The 16,232-nt window shown below is 48.5% G+C and overlaps 1 protein-coding gene across 1 annotated transcript in view; it reads right to left on the minus strand.

The window, feature by feature from the left end:
- Nucleotides 1–9,035: 9,035 nt before the first annotated feature.
- Nucleotides 9,036–16,232, minus strand: part of LOC120716333 (histone-lysine N-methyltransferase 2C-like) — a 47,656-nt gene continuing 40,459 nt past the window's right edge. Inside the window, exons 58-77 of the mRNA XM_040003834.1 lie at nucleotides 15,978–16,101; nucleotides 15,715–15,890; nucleotides 15,523–15,635; nucleotides 15,305–15,442; nucleotides 15,169–15,214; nucleotides 14,981–15,096; nucleotides 14,807–14,905; nucleotides 14,340–14,552; nucleotides 14,132–14,259; nucleotides 13,736–13,931; nucleotides 13,442–13,651; nucleotides 12,983–13,362; nucleotides 12,551–12,663; nucleotides 12,297–12,433; nucleotides 12,096–12,223; nucleotides 11,686–11,887; nucleotides 11,487–11,603; nucleotides 11,227–11,300; nucleotides 10,037–10,145; nucleotides 9,036–9,964 (exon numbers count right to left, since the gene is read on the minus strand). Coding sequence (XP_039859768.1) covers nucleotides 9,872–9,964; nucleotides 10,037–10,145; nucleotides 11,227–11,300; nucleotides 11,487–11,603; nucleotides 11,686–11,887; nucleotides 12,096–12,223; nucleotides 12,297–12,433; nucleotides 12,551–12,663; nucleotides 12,983–13,362; nucleotides 13,442–13,651; nucleotides 13,736–13,931; nucleotides 14,132–14,259; nucleotides 14,340–14,552; nucleotides 14,807–14,905; nucleotides 14,981–15,096; nucleotides 15,169–15,214; nucleotides 15,305–15,442; nucleotides 15,523–15,635; nucleotides 15,715–15,890; nucleotides 15,978–16,101 — 2,912 coding nt within the window. The 3' untranslated portion in view covers nucleotides 9,036–9,871. The remainder of the gene's footprint in view (nucleotides 9,965–10,036; nucleotides 10,146–11,226; nucleotides 11,301–11,486; nucleotides 11,604–11,685; nucleotides 11,888–12,095; nucleotides 12,224–12,296; nucleotides 12,434–12,550; nucleotides 12,664–12,982; nucleotides 13,363–13,441; nucleotides 13,652–13,735; nucleotides 13,932–14,131; nucleotides 14,260–14,339; nucleotides 14,553–14,806; nucleotides 14,906–14,980; nucleotides 15,097–15,168; nucleotides 15,215–15,304; nucleotides 15,443–15,522; nucleotides 15,636–15,714; nucleotides 15,891–15,977; nucleotides 16,102–16,232) is intronic.

Here is a 16,232-nt window from a genome sequence, read left to right on the forward strand (position 1 = left end):
TCTGTCCCGTATTCAGCAAGTGAAAATAAAATAAACAATAAAAGGTAAAAAGAAAAAGAGAAAAGGGTGTCAATAGCATCCAGAGACCAGTTGATCAAATCCATAATTCTCTTTAGGTTTTAGAAACAGACTGTGAGAGAGTGTTCCAGGGAAAGTAATACAAAAAAACCACGAGACTAGACAAGGACATAAGCAGGGAAGATAAGGGAGAGGAGAAAAAGTGCGTCCGCCTCCTCCGAGAGCCAAAGCATGTGGACCCCATCAGAGACGATGTTTTGGCTTTCCACAGGGGTTCCGTTTCCACAGGTACACTCGTGACATCAGATTTAAAATGATCACAACTTGATTCATGTTAAATTTAAGAATAATGTTTATTTACATTTTTATTCTGAACTTTTCTTCTGCTTCACTAGTTCAGTGTTTGGAGCTGGAGCAGTGGTGAGAGACAGGGTCCATGTCAGGACACATCACTATAACGGCTCTAAACACAAGCTGCTGCTGTTTCAACCTCTCTGGATCACCAGGACACAGCTCATCTTCTCTCAGTGAGCCAGTCTATGGATACCCCCACCTGCAAGAGAGAAAGAAGAGCAGAGGAGATAAATGAGTGTTTCCAGAGACTCTTCATCAGCTGTCAGTCAGTCCCACCAAGCTCTTGGTGGTGCTGTCACTTGGTGTTCGCTTCAGATACCTTCTGTTTTCATAGTATAATCTTCATGTGCTCAATCCGAAGCACACTCTCTGTGTACTCACTCCCTAATTTATAGCCGAAGTACTCACTCACTGTGTCTCTACTGTTTCGCTTGCTTAGTTTAGCTCGTAGCCAACTCGCTAGCAGCATGGCCTATTCACCTGTCCCTTCACGAGGAGGTGGAACAGCTGTAATTTTTAAAAAGACATTTTTATGCCAGATGATCTCTTCAAGCTGTTAGAATTCTTTTGAGATGATCATGATAAAAATTGCAAGTGATCAGTCCATGGACAGTATCTTAATTTATCGTCCACCTGGGTCTGCTGCATCTTTTCTGGCAGACTTACAAGAAATTTTTTAACTTCCACTAATAAACTGGGAAAGGTTATCATTGTTAGAGACTTCAACATTCATGCAGAAGACTCATCAAATAGTACCACTAAGAGGTTCCTGAGCATCATGGACTCTTAATTTTGTTCAGCATGTATCTGGCCGCCTCACACTGCTGGGCACACTCTGGACTTGGTCTTCATTTATGGCATTTCCCTTGACCACTTGAATTTAAATGACGTTGTTTTTAGCAACCATAAGTCAGTCTCTTTTAATGTGTCTCTTCCCCAAGGTTTTATTAGGTGCAGGCGCTTTATTGATGGCTCTGTTATTTCTAAATTTTCTTCCCTTTTTGATCCCAAGACTTCTTTTGACGATGTTGAGCACCATACTAACTCTTTTAATGAACACTGTCTTGCTATTCTCAATCAGGTTGCTCCTTTTAAAAGTAGGCATTGCTCTATTAGTTCCCGCAAACCCTGGTTAAATAATCAGTCTCGTGGTCTTCGACGCTCCTGACAAAAAGCAGAGCATCTCTGGAAGTCCACCGGCCTGGTTGTCTATCACTAGCACTTCATAGATCTTCTTCACTTATATAACGAATCCATGAAATAGGCTAGATCCTCTTATTTCAATAATCTTATAAATCATCATAAAAATAACCCAAGAATTCTGTTTGATGAGATGAGATGTTGAGATAGCCTTTATTTGTCACTTGCAAGTCTTTTGCCCACAACCGAGATGACAGACCTTGCCAACCGTACATACAATACAAACATCACATTGGGGAGACAGGTCAGGCTAGGTAGCGAGGAAAAAAACATCGAAATGTGTAACACAAAAGGATAATACATGAATGCACAGATATCGACAATAAACACAGACAGCAACATGGGAAAGAGTTCCAGTGTGTACATCTGATCTGGGACCGCTGCAATCTTTGACTGCGCCTCCAGCTGACCCGATGTCCACATCAGAGGGGAGGTAAGCGTTGGAGGTGGCGTTGGATCCGGGGTAGGGAGGGTGATGCATCAGTGAGTGCTTATCAGTATCAGTATATGTATGTGTGTGCGTGTCCATAGTTCAGCTGAGACAGTGTCCTTCGCCCTGCCAGGCTAAGTAAACAGTCTTCCAGCCAACCCAGGTGGCCTTGCAGGGAATGGGAAGGAACAGACTCAACACAGTCGTTATAAGGGTGTTTTTGTTCAGCTCCAGCCTTGAGCCCACAGCTGGTGCTGAAGGGGTATCCGCATTATGATGGTAATTTTTCTTTTGCAAACAACTCATGAGAATTTCAAGCTGTTTTTAACACTCCGACACTGGTCTCTCAGTCTCCCGTTAATAGCTGCGAGTTTCTCCGTGATATTATTAGCCGTCGATTCTGTGGTCTTGTCACTCTTTTTGCTCACATAGCAGATTCTGAGACCTCACAACTGCAGCCAACTGATCCGCGATGTAATCCAGCTTCCGCCTAGAGATGTTGTTGTGAGTTGATTCTTTCCTGATGTAATCCAACATACATACGCTCAAAGGTGTTATTCTGAGCATTCACTGCAGTCGTAAGCGCCTCCAAACTCTTAACCATGCTGCCTTCAGTGAGCCCTTTCTGAGAAGTCGCACCTGTCGTTCCAATCCCAGCGGGCAGCCTTGTGGGGATTTGAACAGGCGGTTTCCGCTGTCTTAAGAGAGCGGTCTCAGTGGAGTGCTGCTTTTGAAAGCCAGACTGAAAAGGGTCAACAACCTTAATCTGCATAGTAAGGACCTGAACTGACTTTCTACAATTTTTTTCCAGTAATTTGCTTAAAAATGGCAATTTTGAAATAGGCCGGTAATTACTAGTAGAGCTAGGATCTAGATTCTGTTTTTTCAATAGAGGAGTTACCTCAGCATGTTTAAAGTAAGATGGAACACAACCTTGCCTCAGTGAACTGTTGATGATGGATAACAATGTGGGACCAATGATGGTGAGAGTCCCAGACAGGACAGAGGGAGGCAATATATCTGAAGAGCATGATGAGGATTTCATTTTACCTATCACTGTAATTAAGTCATTAAGTGTGATTGGAGAAAAGGAATTAAATGACCCATGACACCGAGGGGCATCTTCATAAGGGGAGCCCCTTGAGGAGATTTTGGATCTCAGATTCATCACTGTATTTACAAAGTGATTGAGAAAAGTATTACAATCTTCATTAGAAAGTAACACAGCGTGCTGGGTTGGGGGAGAAACAATACTGTTGATGGTATCATCAACATTTTTTTCTTTCTTTGGCTCTCAGAGGAGGCGGACGCACTTTTTCTCCTTTTCCTTATCTTCCCTGCTTATGTCCTTGTCTAGTCTCGTGTCTTTTTTGTATTACTTTCCCTGGAACATTCTCTCACAGTCTGTGTCTAAAACCTAAAGAGAATTACGGATTTGATCAACTGGTCTCTGAATGCTATTGACACCCTTTAACGAGAAGTCTGGGCTCAGGAGAACCCGAGTGCCCTGGAGGGACTTTCCCTGCTGGATACACGATGGACGGGTGGCAGAAATGGAGGGTCGTGTGCCTGGTGGGACTGTCGATTGAGGACGCTGAAGATATCTACCTATTCGGAACCATGATAACAGGGTTCTTGCTGATCGGAGCTGGCTTGGCCCTGGCTTATCGGAGAATTAAGGGTCTATAATGATTTATTAATAACTCGTTCTAGCAAGCGTGCTCACATTACTCCCATTTTATATTCTTTACATTGGCTCCCAATAGATTTTAGAATTTGTTTTAAAATTCTTATTTTAACATACAGAGCACTAAATGGCCAGGCCCCAGATTATTTATCCAAGCTTCTTATAAAATACAGTGCTGCTCGTTGTCTTCGCTCACAGGCTCAGAGTTTGTTGGTTGTTCCCCGTACACGACTGAAGACGAAAGGGGACAGAGCCTTTCAGTCTCTGGCACCAAGGCTTTGGAACAGTCTACCACCACAATTAAGTTTGGTTGACTCTGTGGAATCCTTTAAAAAGCAGTTAAAAACTTTATTATTTAAACAGGCCTTCCGTTAATCAACACTTTTGAATTGTTTTGAATTTACACTGTTTATATTATCTATTTTATTACTTAATGTTTTCTTTATTTTAACCTCAGCGCTTTGTGAATGCCTGTCTACGAAAAGTGCTTTATAAATAAACCTTACTTACTTACTCCTACACTTTCCTGCTCATTGTGTCATTTGTTTAGTTACTCCTCGGCCTCCTTTAGCAGTAGTGATACTTGTAACAAATGTAGCATATTTGCAGCTCTGGAGGCCAGGATTACTGATTGATACACCCGTAGCTAGCCAGGCCCCTGGAGCTGGTGCAGCCGAAGATAGCGTAGGCCCCGCTAGCTGTTCCCCGGCAGACCCCAAGCAGCTGGGGGCTGTTTTTCCCCACTCGGCAACACACCCACCTGAGGTCAAACATGGCATTTAATCTGTTATTAGACTCAATTGGTTTCTCTCAAACTGTAAAAGAACCCACCCACCACTTTAATCACACTCTAGATCTTGTTTTAACATATGGCATAGAAACTGAACATTTAACAGTGTTTCCTGAAAACCCTCTCCTGTCTGATCATTTCCTGATAACATTTACATTTACAATAATTGATTACACAGCGGTGGAGAGTAGACTTTATCACAGTAGATGTCTTTCTGAAAGTGCTGTAACTAAGTTTAAGAATATAATCCACCCACTGTTATCATCTCCAATGCCCTGTACCAACACAGAGCAGAGCAGCTATCTGAACGCTACCCCAACAGAGGTCGATTATCCTGTTAATAACTTTACCTATTCACTACGTACGACTCTGGATACTGTAGGTCTGGTGAAAACTAAGGTCTCAAACCAGAAGTAGCTGACTCTGTGGTATAATTCTCAAGCACATAGCTTAAAGCAGATGACTCATAAGCTGGAGAGGAAATGACGTGAGATCATCACTTAGGCTGGAGAAATAGTTTGCTGCTTTATAAGAAAGCCCTTACCAGTGATTACCAATAATCATCCAATAAATGTAATATCATCTACAGCTACTTTCAGTACCATTGATATTCATTTAGACTCTTTTTCTCCAATTGATCTTTCTGAGTTAACTTCAACAATTACTTCCTCCAAACCATCAACCTGTCTTTTAGACCCCATTCCCACAAAACTGCTCAAAGAAGTCCTGCCATTAATTAATTCTTCAATCTTAAATATGATCAACCTATCTCTAATGATCGGCTATGTACCACAGGCCTTCAAGCTGGCTGTAGTTAAACCTTTACTCAAAAAGCATCTCTAGACCCAGCAGTCTTAGCTAATTATAGGCCAATCTCCAACCTTCCTTTCATATCAAACATCCTTGAAAGAGTAGTTGTCAAACAGCTAACAGATCATCTGCAGAGGTTTATTTGAAGAGTTTCAGTCAGGTTTCAGAGCTCATCACAGCACAGAAACAGCTTTAGTGAAGGTTACAAATGATCTTCTTATGGCCTCTGACAGTGGACTCATCTCTGTGCTTGTCCTGCTAGACCTCAGTGCAGCGTTCGATACTGTTAGAGTTGAATTGTTAGATGTTTGTCATTTTTATGTTTACCATTTGTACAGTGTTTTAACTGATGAAACTCTACTGTCCTTCCCCCCAGATTCTCGAGGTTCTGGTGGGGGGCTGTAATGTTTTACTGCAGATACATCCTATCTGGAAGATTTGCTTCTTTTGATGTAGGCTTCCTGCGTTTACGACCCTTTGGTCAGCAGGAGGTCTAACACACACACACACACACACACACACACTCTTACAGAAGTTCACACATATACATAAAATGCTTTGTCTTAGAACCAAGGGGGCGTGGCTTTGTTCTGACGTGTTTTGTGTGAACTGTCTCTCAATAAAAGGTAGCAGGAGGAGGTCAGATCTGGGGGTCATTTTCGTGGTGGACACAGACTAGGCCTCCCTTGCGCAAATAATTGATCGATCGACTGTCTTGTTTTCTTCATGATGAATAAGTCTCTAGAATTAGCGGGGTTTGTGGAAACACAGACCCAACAGATACTGTCGACCATAATATCCTATTAGAGCGATTAGAACATGCTGTAGGTATTACAGGTACCGCACTGCAGTGGTTTGTATCATATCTATCTAATAGACTCCAATTTGTCAACTATGGTGTTCCACAGGGTTCAGTGCTAGGACCAATTCTGTTTACATTATACATGCTTCCCTTAGGCAGCATCATTAGAAGACATAGCATACATTTACACTGCTATGCAGATGACACCCAGCTCTATCTGTCCATGAAGCCAGATAACACACACCAATGAGTTAAACTGCAGGAATGTCTTAAAGACATAAAGACCTGGATGGCCGCTAACTTTCTGCTTCTTAATTCAGATCAAACTGAGGTTATTGTACTCGGCCCTGAAAAGCTTAGAAATATGGTATCTAACCAGATTCTTACTCTGGATGGCATTACCTTGGCCTCCAGTAACGCTGTGAGGAACCTTGGAGTCATGTTTGACCAGGACATGTCCTTCAATGCACATATTAAACAAATATGTAAGACTGCCTTCTTCCATTTGCGCAACATCTCTAAAGTTAGAAATATCCTGTCTCAGAGTGACGCTGAAAAACTAGTTCATGCATTTATTACTTCCAGGCTGGACTACTGTAATTCATTATTATCAGGAAGTCCTAAAAACTCCCTGAAAAGCCTTCAGCTAATCCAAAATGCTGCAGCAAGAGTCCTGACAGGGACTAGAAAGAGAGAGCATATTTCTCCTGTTTTGGCTTCCTGTTAAAATCCAGAATTCAAAATCCTGCTCCTCACATACAAGGTCTTAAATAATCAGGCCCCATCTTATCTTAATGACCTTGTAGTACCATATCACCCTATTAGAGCACTTCGCTCTCGCTCTGCAGGCCTACTTGTTGTTCCTAGAGTATTTAAAAGTAGAATGGGAGGCAGAGCCTTCAGTTTTCAGGCCCCTCTTCTGTGGAACCAGCTTCCAGTTTGGATTCAGGAGACAGACACTATCTCTACTTTCAAGATTAGGCTTCAAACTTTCCTTTTTGCTAAAGCATATAGTTAGGGCTGGACCAGGTGACCCTGAATCCTCCCTTAGTTATGCTAAAATAGATGTAGGCTGCCGGGGGATTCCCATGATGCATTGAGTTTTTCCTTTCCAGTCACCTTTCTCACTCACTATGTGTTAACAGACCTCTCTGCACTGAATCATATCTGTTATTAATCTCTGTCTCTCTTCCACAGCATGTCTTTATCCTGTCTTCCTTCTCTCACCCCAACCAATCACAGCAGATGGCCCCGCCCCTCCCTGAGCCTGGTTCTGCTGGAGGTTTCTTCCTGTTAAAAGGGAGTTTTTCCTTCCCACTGTCGCCAAAGTGCTTGCTCATAGGGGCCATATGATTGTTGGGTTTCTCTCTGAATTTATTATTGTAGAGTCGGCCTTACAATATAAAGCACATTGAGGCGACTGTTGTTCTTGTTATTTCAGGCTTTATAAAAGAACTGAATTGAAAATGATTTGCAGTCACTGAGAGGACCATGAACTCCTCTGTACCCCAAAGTATTCTGCAGTCTAAGGCGTTCATCTGCTCTCCAGCAGCCTGAAAGCGGACTGCAGACACAGGCTGTTACATCGTTCACACATCAGTGTGTCAGATAAAGAAGAACCTCAGAGGGGAAGTGACGTGTGCGTCTCTGCTGCTGATCCAGAGTAACTTCTCCTTTATTCAGACTTCCTGTGACTGACGTTTGTCTCTAACATCCTGAGGCGTGCAGCACACACACAGAAGTCACTTTGACAAAGCTCGGCATCTTTAGAGAGCTTTGATGCTGATTCACTCACATCAACAGGTCACTGCACTGGATGGAAAACATAGCATTAATGAACATGTCCTCCTGTAAAGGACACTTCAGTGTCTCCTCTGCTAAAGGAGGCAATAAAGGAAGCACTGAAGCTCCTTCCTTTAGTTTCTGAGACTTCAAATGGCTCCATCTGTGGCTGCAGAGACTTCAGGTCTATTCAGCTGTTATCTGCTTTTAGAGGGGCGGAGTCTTTATCAGTACACGTTATTAACCTGACCAGTGGGTGGAGCCCACAGGTTTTATGACTTGTTGTATCCTGAAGGGTGTGAGGTTAATGTGTCAGTGAGGCGTAGCCTTCACATAAATGCTGTACACATACAGAGATTCATGCAACACTTTTACTTTTGAGTTATATTTACATGTTCAAAATACAACTATCCAAAAGCACCATGGTAACGGATTCTGAACAGCTCACCTGGTCAGGAGCAGGCGATGTGCAGCGTGCTGGTGGGATAAACCCGCCTCCGTCTCAGAGAGAAGAACATCCTGATTTCCTCATCTTGGTCATCAGCTGCTGGATCTGTGCTCCTCCCCTGTCCATTTACAGGAGTCACATGACTACATAAGAGGAAGTGTGTGTCTTGGAGACATGAGCGCTCTCAGGTGACTATGTCTGAGCTGTATTTGATCATCAAACCTGTTTGTTTCTCTGACTCCAGCTTCAGCCCACAACCTCAGAGCTCCTGCTCACCCTCACCGACCATGAAATGCCCCCGGATCCACCCAGGCAACAGTAAACCAGCTGTTGACCCACAGGAAGTGAGGAAACAGGAAATATGGCGCTGATGTGACAAGAGAATCTTACAGAACCAGAGGTGCCGATTTCTGCTGAAACTTCATGGCTCTAAAGGCGGCGCTGTCACGTCTTGTTCTTCACTTCTCTGACGCCTTTCATGTTTCCACACTGCTGCACGCACCCACCCACCCCCACTCGGTCTGTACAAACACAACTCCAGCTTTCATCACAGGAGGGCATGAAGCCCGCTTACACAACCAGGCATCACAGGAAACAGAGCCAGTCGTTACGAAACACATTAAGTCCCAACGACAGCTCACACAGCAAATACACTGAAACACTGAGAAGGTCATGTGACTGTTGCTATGCACACAGAACAGAATGAGGCGAGAGCAACATGTAAAATATTTTATTTTTCTGTAAATGATTCTAAATCAGAGTCACCATATTTCCCAAAAACAAACATCTTCATCGTCACGGTTACGTCCAGTAATAATAAAAAAGGCTTCGTGTCGTCTGTACACATCAGCAGTCTCCTATGTACACGGCAGCGGGACTCGGTGACGCGGTGACGCCTACCCGACTCGCTTCACAGTCCGTCCAATCGGGATGCGGTGCCGGGTCAGCAACACAAACTGTACTTGAAACGCTGCAGCTGATCGGCGGTGGTGAGGATGGTGGAGGGCTTCTTAAACTCTGTGTGCAATTCTCTCATCTATGGTACACGTATTTACACACCGCCATGCCGGACCTCGAACGCACCGCAGGTTTAGAAAATAGCTTCATTCAGTAATAAATACAAAAAAAACTCTTATTTTACAGGAAATTAACAAATGGAGGTGGGCGGGGCCGGAGTGGGGTGGGCGGGGCCGGGGAATAAAGTCTCTATTTTTCTTGTTTTTGTGTTTTAGTGCAAGTTAAAGACAACACATTCTCTGATCTCAAATTTACACCTCTGCTCATTTTTACACACAATATACACAGAGGACCAGCCTCTTTAAGCCCCGCCCACTCTCCAACACAGCTACGCCCTCAGAAACAAGCTTCTGACCACACCCATGCGCATATATAACCCCCACCCTGACCTGTTATCCCCATCATCAATATTATTATCATTACTTCTGTTATCAAAGCAATCACTTTCATTATTATCACTGTGTTGATATGAAGTTAAGCTCCGCCCACAGGGGAGGCGATCGACAGAGAGCGAGCTGCCTGTGTGTGTGTGTTCAGTTCATCCATTTGCGGCAGTTGACGGCTCCGCAGTGACACGGGATCTTATGCTGATCGTCCTCCAGGTCGAACTTGTAGTCGTAGCACAGCTGGAGGGGGAGGGGCAGTAATCAGTAACCACACACGCTCTGAGATGCTGACTGATGGAGGGCGGGCCTTACCTCTTCTCCTCTCTGGATGCGTCTGCAGGAGCTGATGATGATCTTGTTCTCCTTCTCCACCGTCACCACCTCAGTGATACAGTTGGGAGCACATGAGTGGTTGATGTACCTGCCAATCGCACACAGAGGCGGGTCTTTCACAGGTCAACAGACCAATCAACACTATTAAAAATTCCTGCACCCTGCTGGGATCCTTCATCAGGTTTTCACTTTGAGCTCTCTGCGTTTATCAGAACTCGGCTGGTTCAGATATTTATCAATGCAGAGCCCGAACACACCTGAACTTGGTGCAGCCAAATATCCCAGAATGCATTTAGTCTGAAACTCAAACGTGGGGATGTCGGAGGAGAGCGGATAAAAATTTGGGACCGTGACATAAATAAAGTTTTAATGAATGTTGATGAGTAAATTTCAAATATCTGCTCGACTTATCAGGACATCACATCTGTAAGAAGTGCTCTGCTCTTTCAGAGACGTCCATTACCCCACCAGCTGTCAGCTGACCGAGAGGTCAAGGGTCACTAGAGCCAGTGAGAACGCCTGACTTCCGGCACAATAACACACGAGGTATACACGTCACCTAGATAACATGTTAACGTTTGGTTTATTCCCGAGCGGCTCATCACACGTGACTTTCTTACATCACGTGTGATTTCCACTGCAAACATGAATCAGTTAAATTCAGAGGGGCAGTAAAAACACTGGAGCTGAGCTGTGATGTCATCACGTCACGCCTCAGCGGTTTGTGTCCTGGAGCGAGGACACTTTCAGGTGTGTTTTCCCAACACGATGAGCACTCAGAGGGAGGGCGGAGCTGCGACCCTTCCACAGCCCCGCCCTCACCTGTGAGCACCAGATGAAAGGAAAGTTTCCTCTGAGGAGTGTCTGAGCACGACAGGTGACTGAGCTGCTGCTCACCCACATCTTTAAACACCAGAACACCTGAGGCGGCCAAGGAGAGGTGTTTCAAGTCCAACTGGGCAGAGACCCCAGGTGGACACACACACACACACACACACACACACCTCTTTACGATAGCCTTTTACTACATCTGATCATCAGGACTGTTTGATCACCTCCTTGCTGAAACAGCAGGGGGCGCTCACCTGAGCATCTGTACAGGAAGGGCTCATTGGGTCAGGTGCGTGCAGGTCTGAGATCAGCACTGAACCGGTCTGAGCTGGACTCACCTGGCGGGTCCCCCGGTGATGGTGGCGTCGATCACGTAGTCGTTGTCGATCCGGAACATGTACACGCCGCGATTCTGCACACAGACACACAACACGAGTGAAAGACATGACCCTCTGTGGACGCGAGACGTGCAGGCCCCACCCCCTTCACACAGATGTCACTGACTGTTTGTGTTTGTGTGACATGTGAACGAACCAATCAGATGACAGCTTTCACTGACTCTGATCTGAACATCAGAAGTCGCAGACCTGTGTGTTACCTGTGATTCGTACAGCCTCTCCTTGCGATTGGCTACTTCACTCCTGATGATGGTGCCGATGTATTCGATGACCATGGTGCACTTCTCGATGTCTCTGGCAGCGTACAGTCCGAGACCCTGCGAGCACACACACAAACACAGTCAGCTTCCTGTCCTGCGTTGGCGGTCAAGTGTTCGGGCTGTGCTGCAGGTGACCCACCTGGATGCGGGAGCGTGCCAGGTACACATTGCTCTTCCACTCAGCCTTCATGCGGCGGTACTGCGAGGACTTGGAGTGGCGTCCCTGGTGAGCGCCGGCCACGGACTCGCCCGGAGACAGAGCGATGACGCCGGGGACGAGGCCCACGATGGAGCCCACCGAGCCCTGACACCTGGGGGCGATGCTGGCCAGCAGGTAGGGTCTGAGGGGGGAGAGGAGGGCGTCAGGCAGCTGTGGGTGCGCTCTACAGAAACCTGTGACGGAGGCCTGAGCAGATCTCTGTCCCAGCCACACTGACGATGTCACAACACAACGCAGAGCAGCTACACTTTGCCCCACCCACCCCCACCCGCCCGCCACTTCCATCAGCAGCTTGACAGAAAGTGACATCATTGCTTCAGAGCACGTACCTTTTGGCCTGACAGGCTTTGGGTTCGGAACGGGCGGAGCCTGACGGGTTGAAGGCCAGAGGCCACTCCATGAGGGGGTTCCTGCCGTAACGAAAGGTGTAACGCTCACAGGCCTCCACGCCAGGTAACTGAAACACACAGAGAACAGGTGAGTCTGGGTCCCTGTTTGAAGGTGTGTGTGTGTGTGTGTGCTGGACGTACAGACTCTATGATTCGGGTCACCGCAGACGTGGTCAGACCAAACAGATCTTCTCCTTTCAGGTAAACTGGGAACAGCTTCAGAGTCCCGCTGGAGGTCCTCATCTGGGAGACGGGATCCAGGATCTGATCCCACACAGCTGCACGCACACACACACGCACACACACACACACGCACAGTTTGGTTCATCGCTGTGCTCCTGAGGAGCAGCAGTGCTTCTGATGACAGTCGGTGCAGACACACAGGTGATGGTTACCTTTGGGTGTGGGTCCGGTCAGAATGAGGTCATCGTGTCCTTTCTCCACCACCTTCACTTTGAACAGCGGCTGCCCCTCCTCCTCCTCGATGTAGCACATGTACTTACAGCGTCTGCGGAGCACGAGCAGAGAGCCATCAGACCGACCAATCACTGCTGACGTCTACCTGTGATCAGACCAATCACTGCAGAGGGAGGTAAACACCCTCTCACACTGTGGTTGGTAATCCGACACCTCCATCACTACTCCGTGTCAGACGGCCTTCTTCCTGTTGCAACCTTTCACAGTAAGAGCTCCTAACATAAACATCTTCCTGCAGATCTAAACTTTGTCTTCAACCAGAGAAAAGTGGGCAGTGTGATGTAGCACAGCGGTGGGCGTGGCAACCGCACATTGATTCTGATTGATAATTTGCATGCTGCTGCTCTTACCTGTTGCTGTGGCGCATGCTCCAGTAGATACGGTTAGCATGGTAACCGACGGGGAAGATGGCCGTCTCGTTGTGGAAGGTTCTCATCTGCTGTGGGAGGAGCCTGCCGATGGCGCGGAACAGCAAGCTGCCGACCCTGAAGGTGTGCTGCCGCTCGCCGCGCTGCACCACGGCTGCGATCTGGCGCGCCTCGTCCCGCTGCACAAACACCCGGCGGAACACCGCGAAGCATCGCAGCTCTGAGTCGTACGGGTCAGAGGCCGTCACAGCCGCCGGGTCAGGGGCAGAGCCGGGAGTGGAGGAGGGTGAGCCGCCGCAGGACCTGTCCCCGCTGAGAGGAACCATCCTGGGTTTATGGAGGTGGCAGAGCATGGTCTTATCCTGGAGGACAGAAGAGGTGCAGGGTGAGGAGGAGTGCGCGGTGGGCGTGAGCTCAGGTGTAACTCGGCCTTGCGCTTACCTTGAAGAAGGTGCACTGGGCCTGCGAGGCACAAGTGAAGTGGTAGGTGTTGGTGCAGCGGAGGCGGTTGCAGCCGCTCGTGGCGCCGGTCTGCTGGCAGTGAGCGCAGCGCAGCGTCAGTCCTCGCCTCAAAGCCAGCTCCACGTTGATGAGCGCACCCGCCTGAGTCTCGTACACCTCGCTGGACCACAGGGCGCAGTTAAGGTGCACCTGGGACACAAACACATGGACGACAGGTGAATGGGCCGCACCGCGCCGCCACCGGAGACTCCGAGCAGAGAGCGGCGCACTCACCCACAGATCCAAGTCCAGGTTCAGGAGCCTGGCCGGTCCGTCTGTCTGGCCATCGCCCTGCTGGTGACAGAAGCAGCACCTGCGCTGGTCTCTGGGTAATGGTTCTGGACGAAGACACGCCCCCAGGTTCTTCAACAGCTCATCCACTTCATCCTGTGTTGGCAAGGCAACCGCCTCATTAGAGATGCAAGTACCCCTGCGTGAAAAAGAGAAAGATTACTGATGACAGAACATCCAGGTCTGATGACGCGCAGCTGAGGGCGTCGTGGTGCCACGTGCACTCGCACAGGCTGTTATCCTCAAACACAGTGGTCATTGCTGGAGCAGAGGCTCCGCCCCTTCCCCCACAGGTGCCGAAAACTAGTAGGTGAGGTTCAAATGAGGTCCCTAACATACCTGCTCAGTGTGATGTTAACACTCCAGCGTCGCCAGCGGGAACTCTTCATCCTCTTTCCATGGCACGATGACGGCGAGTCCTCCTCACCTGGGACTGCTCGGGGGCGGGGCTTCAACTTTACCTTCACCTGTAAGCCGGTCAAATAGTCAGTCTTCAAATCAATGACCTGACTCAGTACAATGTTAGTTCACAGGTAACCACGCCCACCTTGAGGCTGTCCATGCGAGGCCTGGTCTCCATGGTGATGGCAGAGGCAGATGGGAAGAAGAGAGGTGGGGAGGAGGAGGATGTCGGGGGAGGCGAGGAGGGAGCACGGGGGAGGGCGTGGACGGCAATGGAGGACATGTTGTTGGTGTACTGGTGCTGCACCCTGGTGGGAGGGGGGCACTCGGAGCCGGAGAGCAGGACAGGGACTGCAGACTGACAGCGGGACAGGCGTTAAAGCGGTGCATTGTGGGAAATCTACCTGAACTCCTGACCCCAGACTAAACTGCACCAGGGGAACAACCAACCAAGAAGAAGAAAACAACAAAACACACACCCACCCCCCACAGCAGCCAATCGTAACAGCTACCACTATGATTGTAACTAAACCATTGTCTGTGCCTAATCTCAGCGCCAAACACATCAGCCAAATGAAGGCTGTGACACCTGCGGTGTGGGCGGGGCCTCACCTTGGTGCCTGCAGACCTGCTCTGGAAGTCGTTGGTGTAGAGGGTGGAGCAGTGGGGACTGCAGAAGAGCAAGCTGGAGCCGGGTCCGGACTGACCCTCCTGTAACACACACACAGAGGGTGACTTCCTGTCCACTGTGAGGTCACTCTGACCGTCTCCTCTGAGGCGTCTCACCTGTTTGAGCTCCCTGACTATGCGGACTCCGTTTCCCAGCAACACCTTGCAGTAGCTGCAGCACTGAGGCCTGGTGGTGGCAGCGCCGCCCTGCTGGCTGAAGTCCATTCTGACACCTGTAGACACGGTTAGATATGAACAGACGCACAGGTGTGTGCGTGCGTGAGTGTGCGAGTGTGTGTGCAGACCTGTGTTTCCTGTGGCGGCCGCTCTCTGTTTTGTGGCGGATGAACCCTGTGAACACATCAAACAGCTGTCAGTCACCTGGAGAGACGCTCAGCGCCGACAGCGATGAAACAATGCTGCGGGGTGCAGCGATCTCACCTGCGTCAGCGGCACCTGCACGCTCGCCAGCAGGGCCAGAGAGCTCTGCTCGGGACCGGACGCTCTGCTCAGCTGGTAGTTCACAGGGACGGGGACCCGCAGCAGCTCCGCCACCGCCGCCATCACTCCTGGAACGTTCTGGAAACAGAGGGTCACAGCGATGACGACCAGGGGGAGGAGCTACTGATACATCAACATTAATAGCAAGAGATGTTTACCTGGGTTGCAGTGGGGTTCAGTGTTATTGCTATGGTAACCAGGTCTGTGTTCGAGCAGGAAGGAAGTCCCTGATGGTTGGTCTCAGTCTTCACTTCCTGTTTGACTGCAGAGCCTGCACACAGGTGGGCAACAGGTGAGCATCAGTCAGAACAGTCAGGAGACATCTTCCAGTCACGCTGTGGCTGACTCACCTTTCCCCCAAGCACAGGGGATCATGGGTAGTGTAGGCGACGGGCAGGGTGAGGGAGGCTCCAGCTTGATGAAGGACAGGTCGGGGTACCGGCTGACCTCTATGTCCACCACGCTCTCCGGGGACGACGATGGAACGTAGCTGTCGGGGTCATCTTGCTCTGACGAGTCCTGGACCCTGAGGATGAGAAATCACGAAGAAGAGTCAGCGCAACTCAAGACGGCGACGAGGCATTTGGCTTCACATCTGAGGGGCGGGGCTAACCTGAGCTCCTCCTGGTTGTTGTGGGGTGGGGTTGGGAGGGAGGCAGGCACATCTACTGTCTTAGAGGGATGGTTTAAACTGAGAAGCTCCTCCCCTTTCAGCTTCAGAGCAGACACACCTTTCACTGAGGTAGAAACAGGAGGAAGAGATCAGCTGTTGCTCTCGTGCAGCTGTCAGGTGTCCACATACTTACGGCTAGGGATGGGTACCGGTGTCCGGTGCCAAGATGGCACCGGTTCTGACATAAACGGTAGT

Source organism: Simochromis diagramma, unplaced genomic scaffold (genome assembly GCF_900408965.1).
Source record: "Simochromis diagramma unplaced genomic scaffold, fSimDia1.1 OVJJ01000367.1, whole genome shotgun sequence".
Classification (NCBI taxonomy): domain Eukaryota; kingdom Metazoa; phylum Chordata; class Actinopteri; order Cichliformes; family Cichlidae; genus Simochromis; species Simochromis diagramma.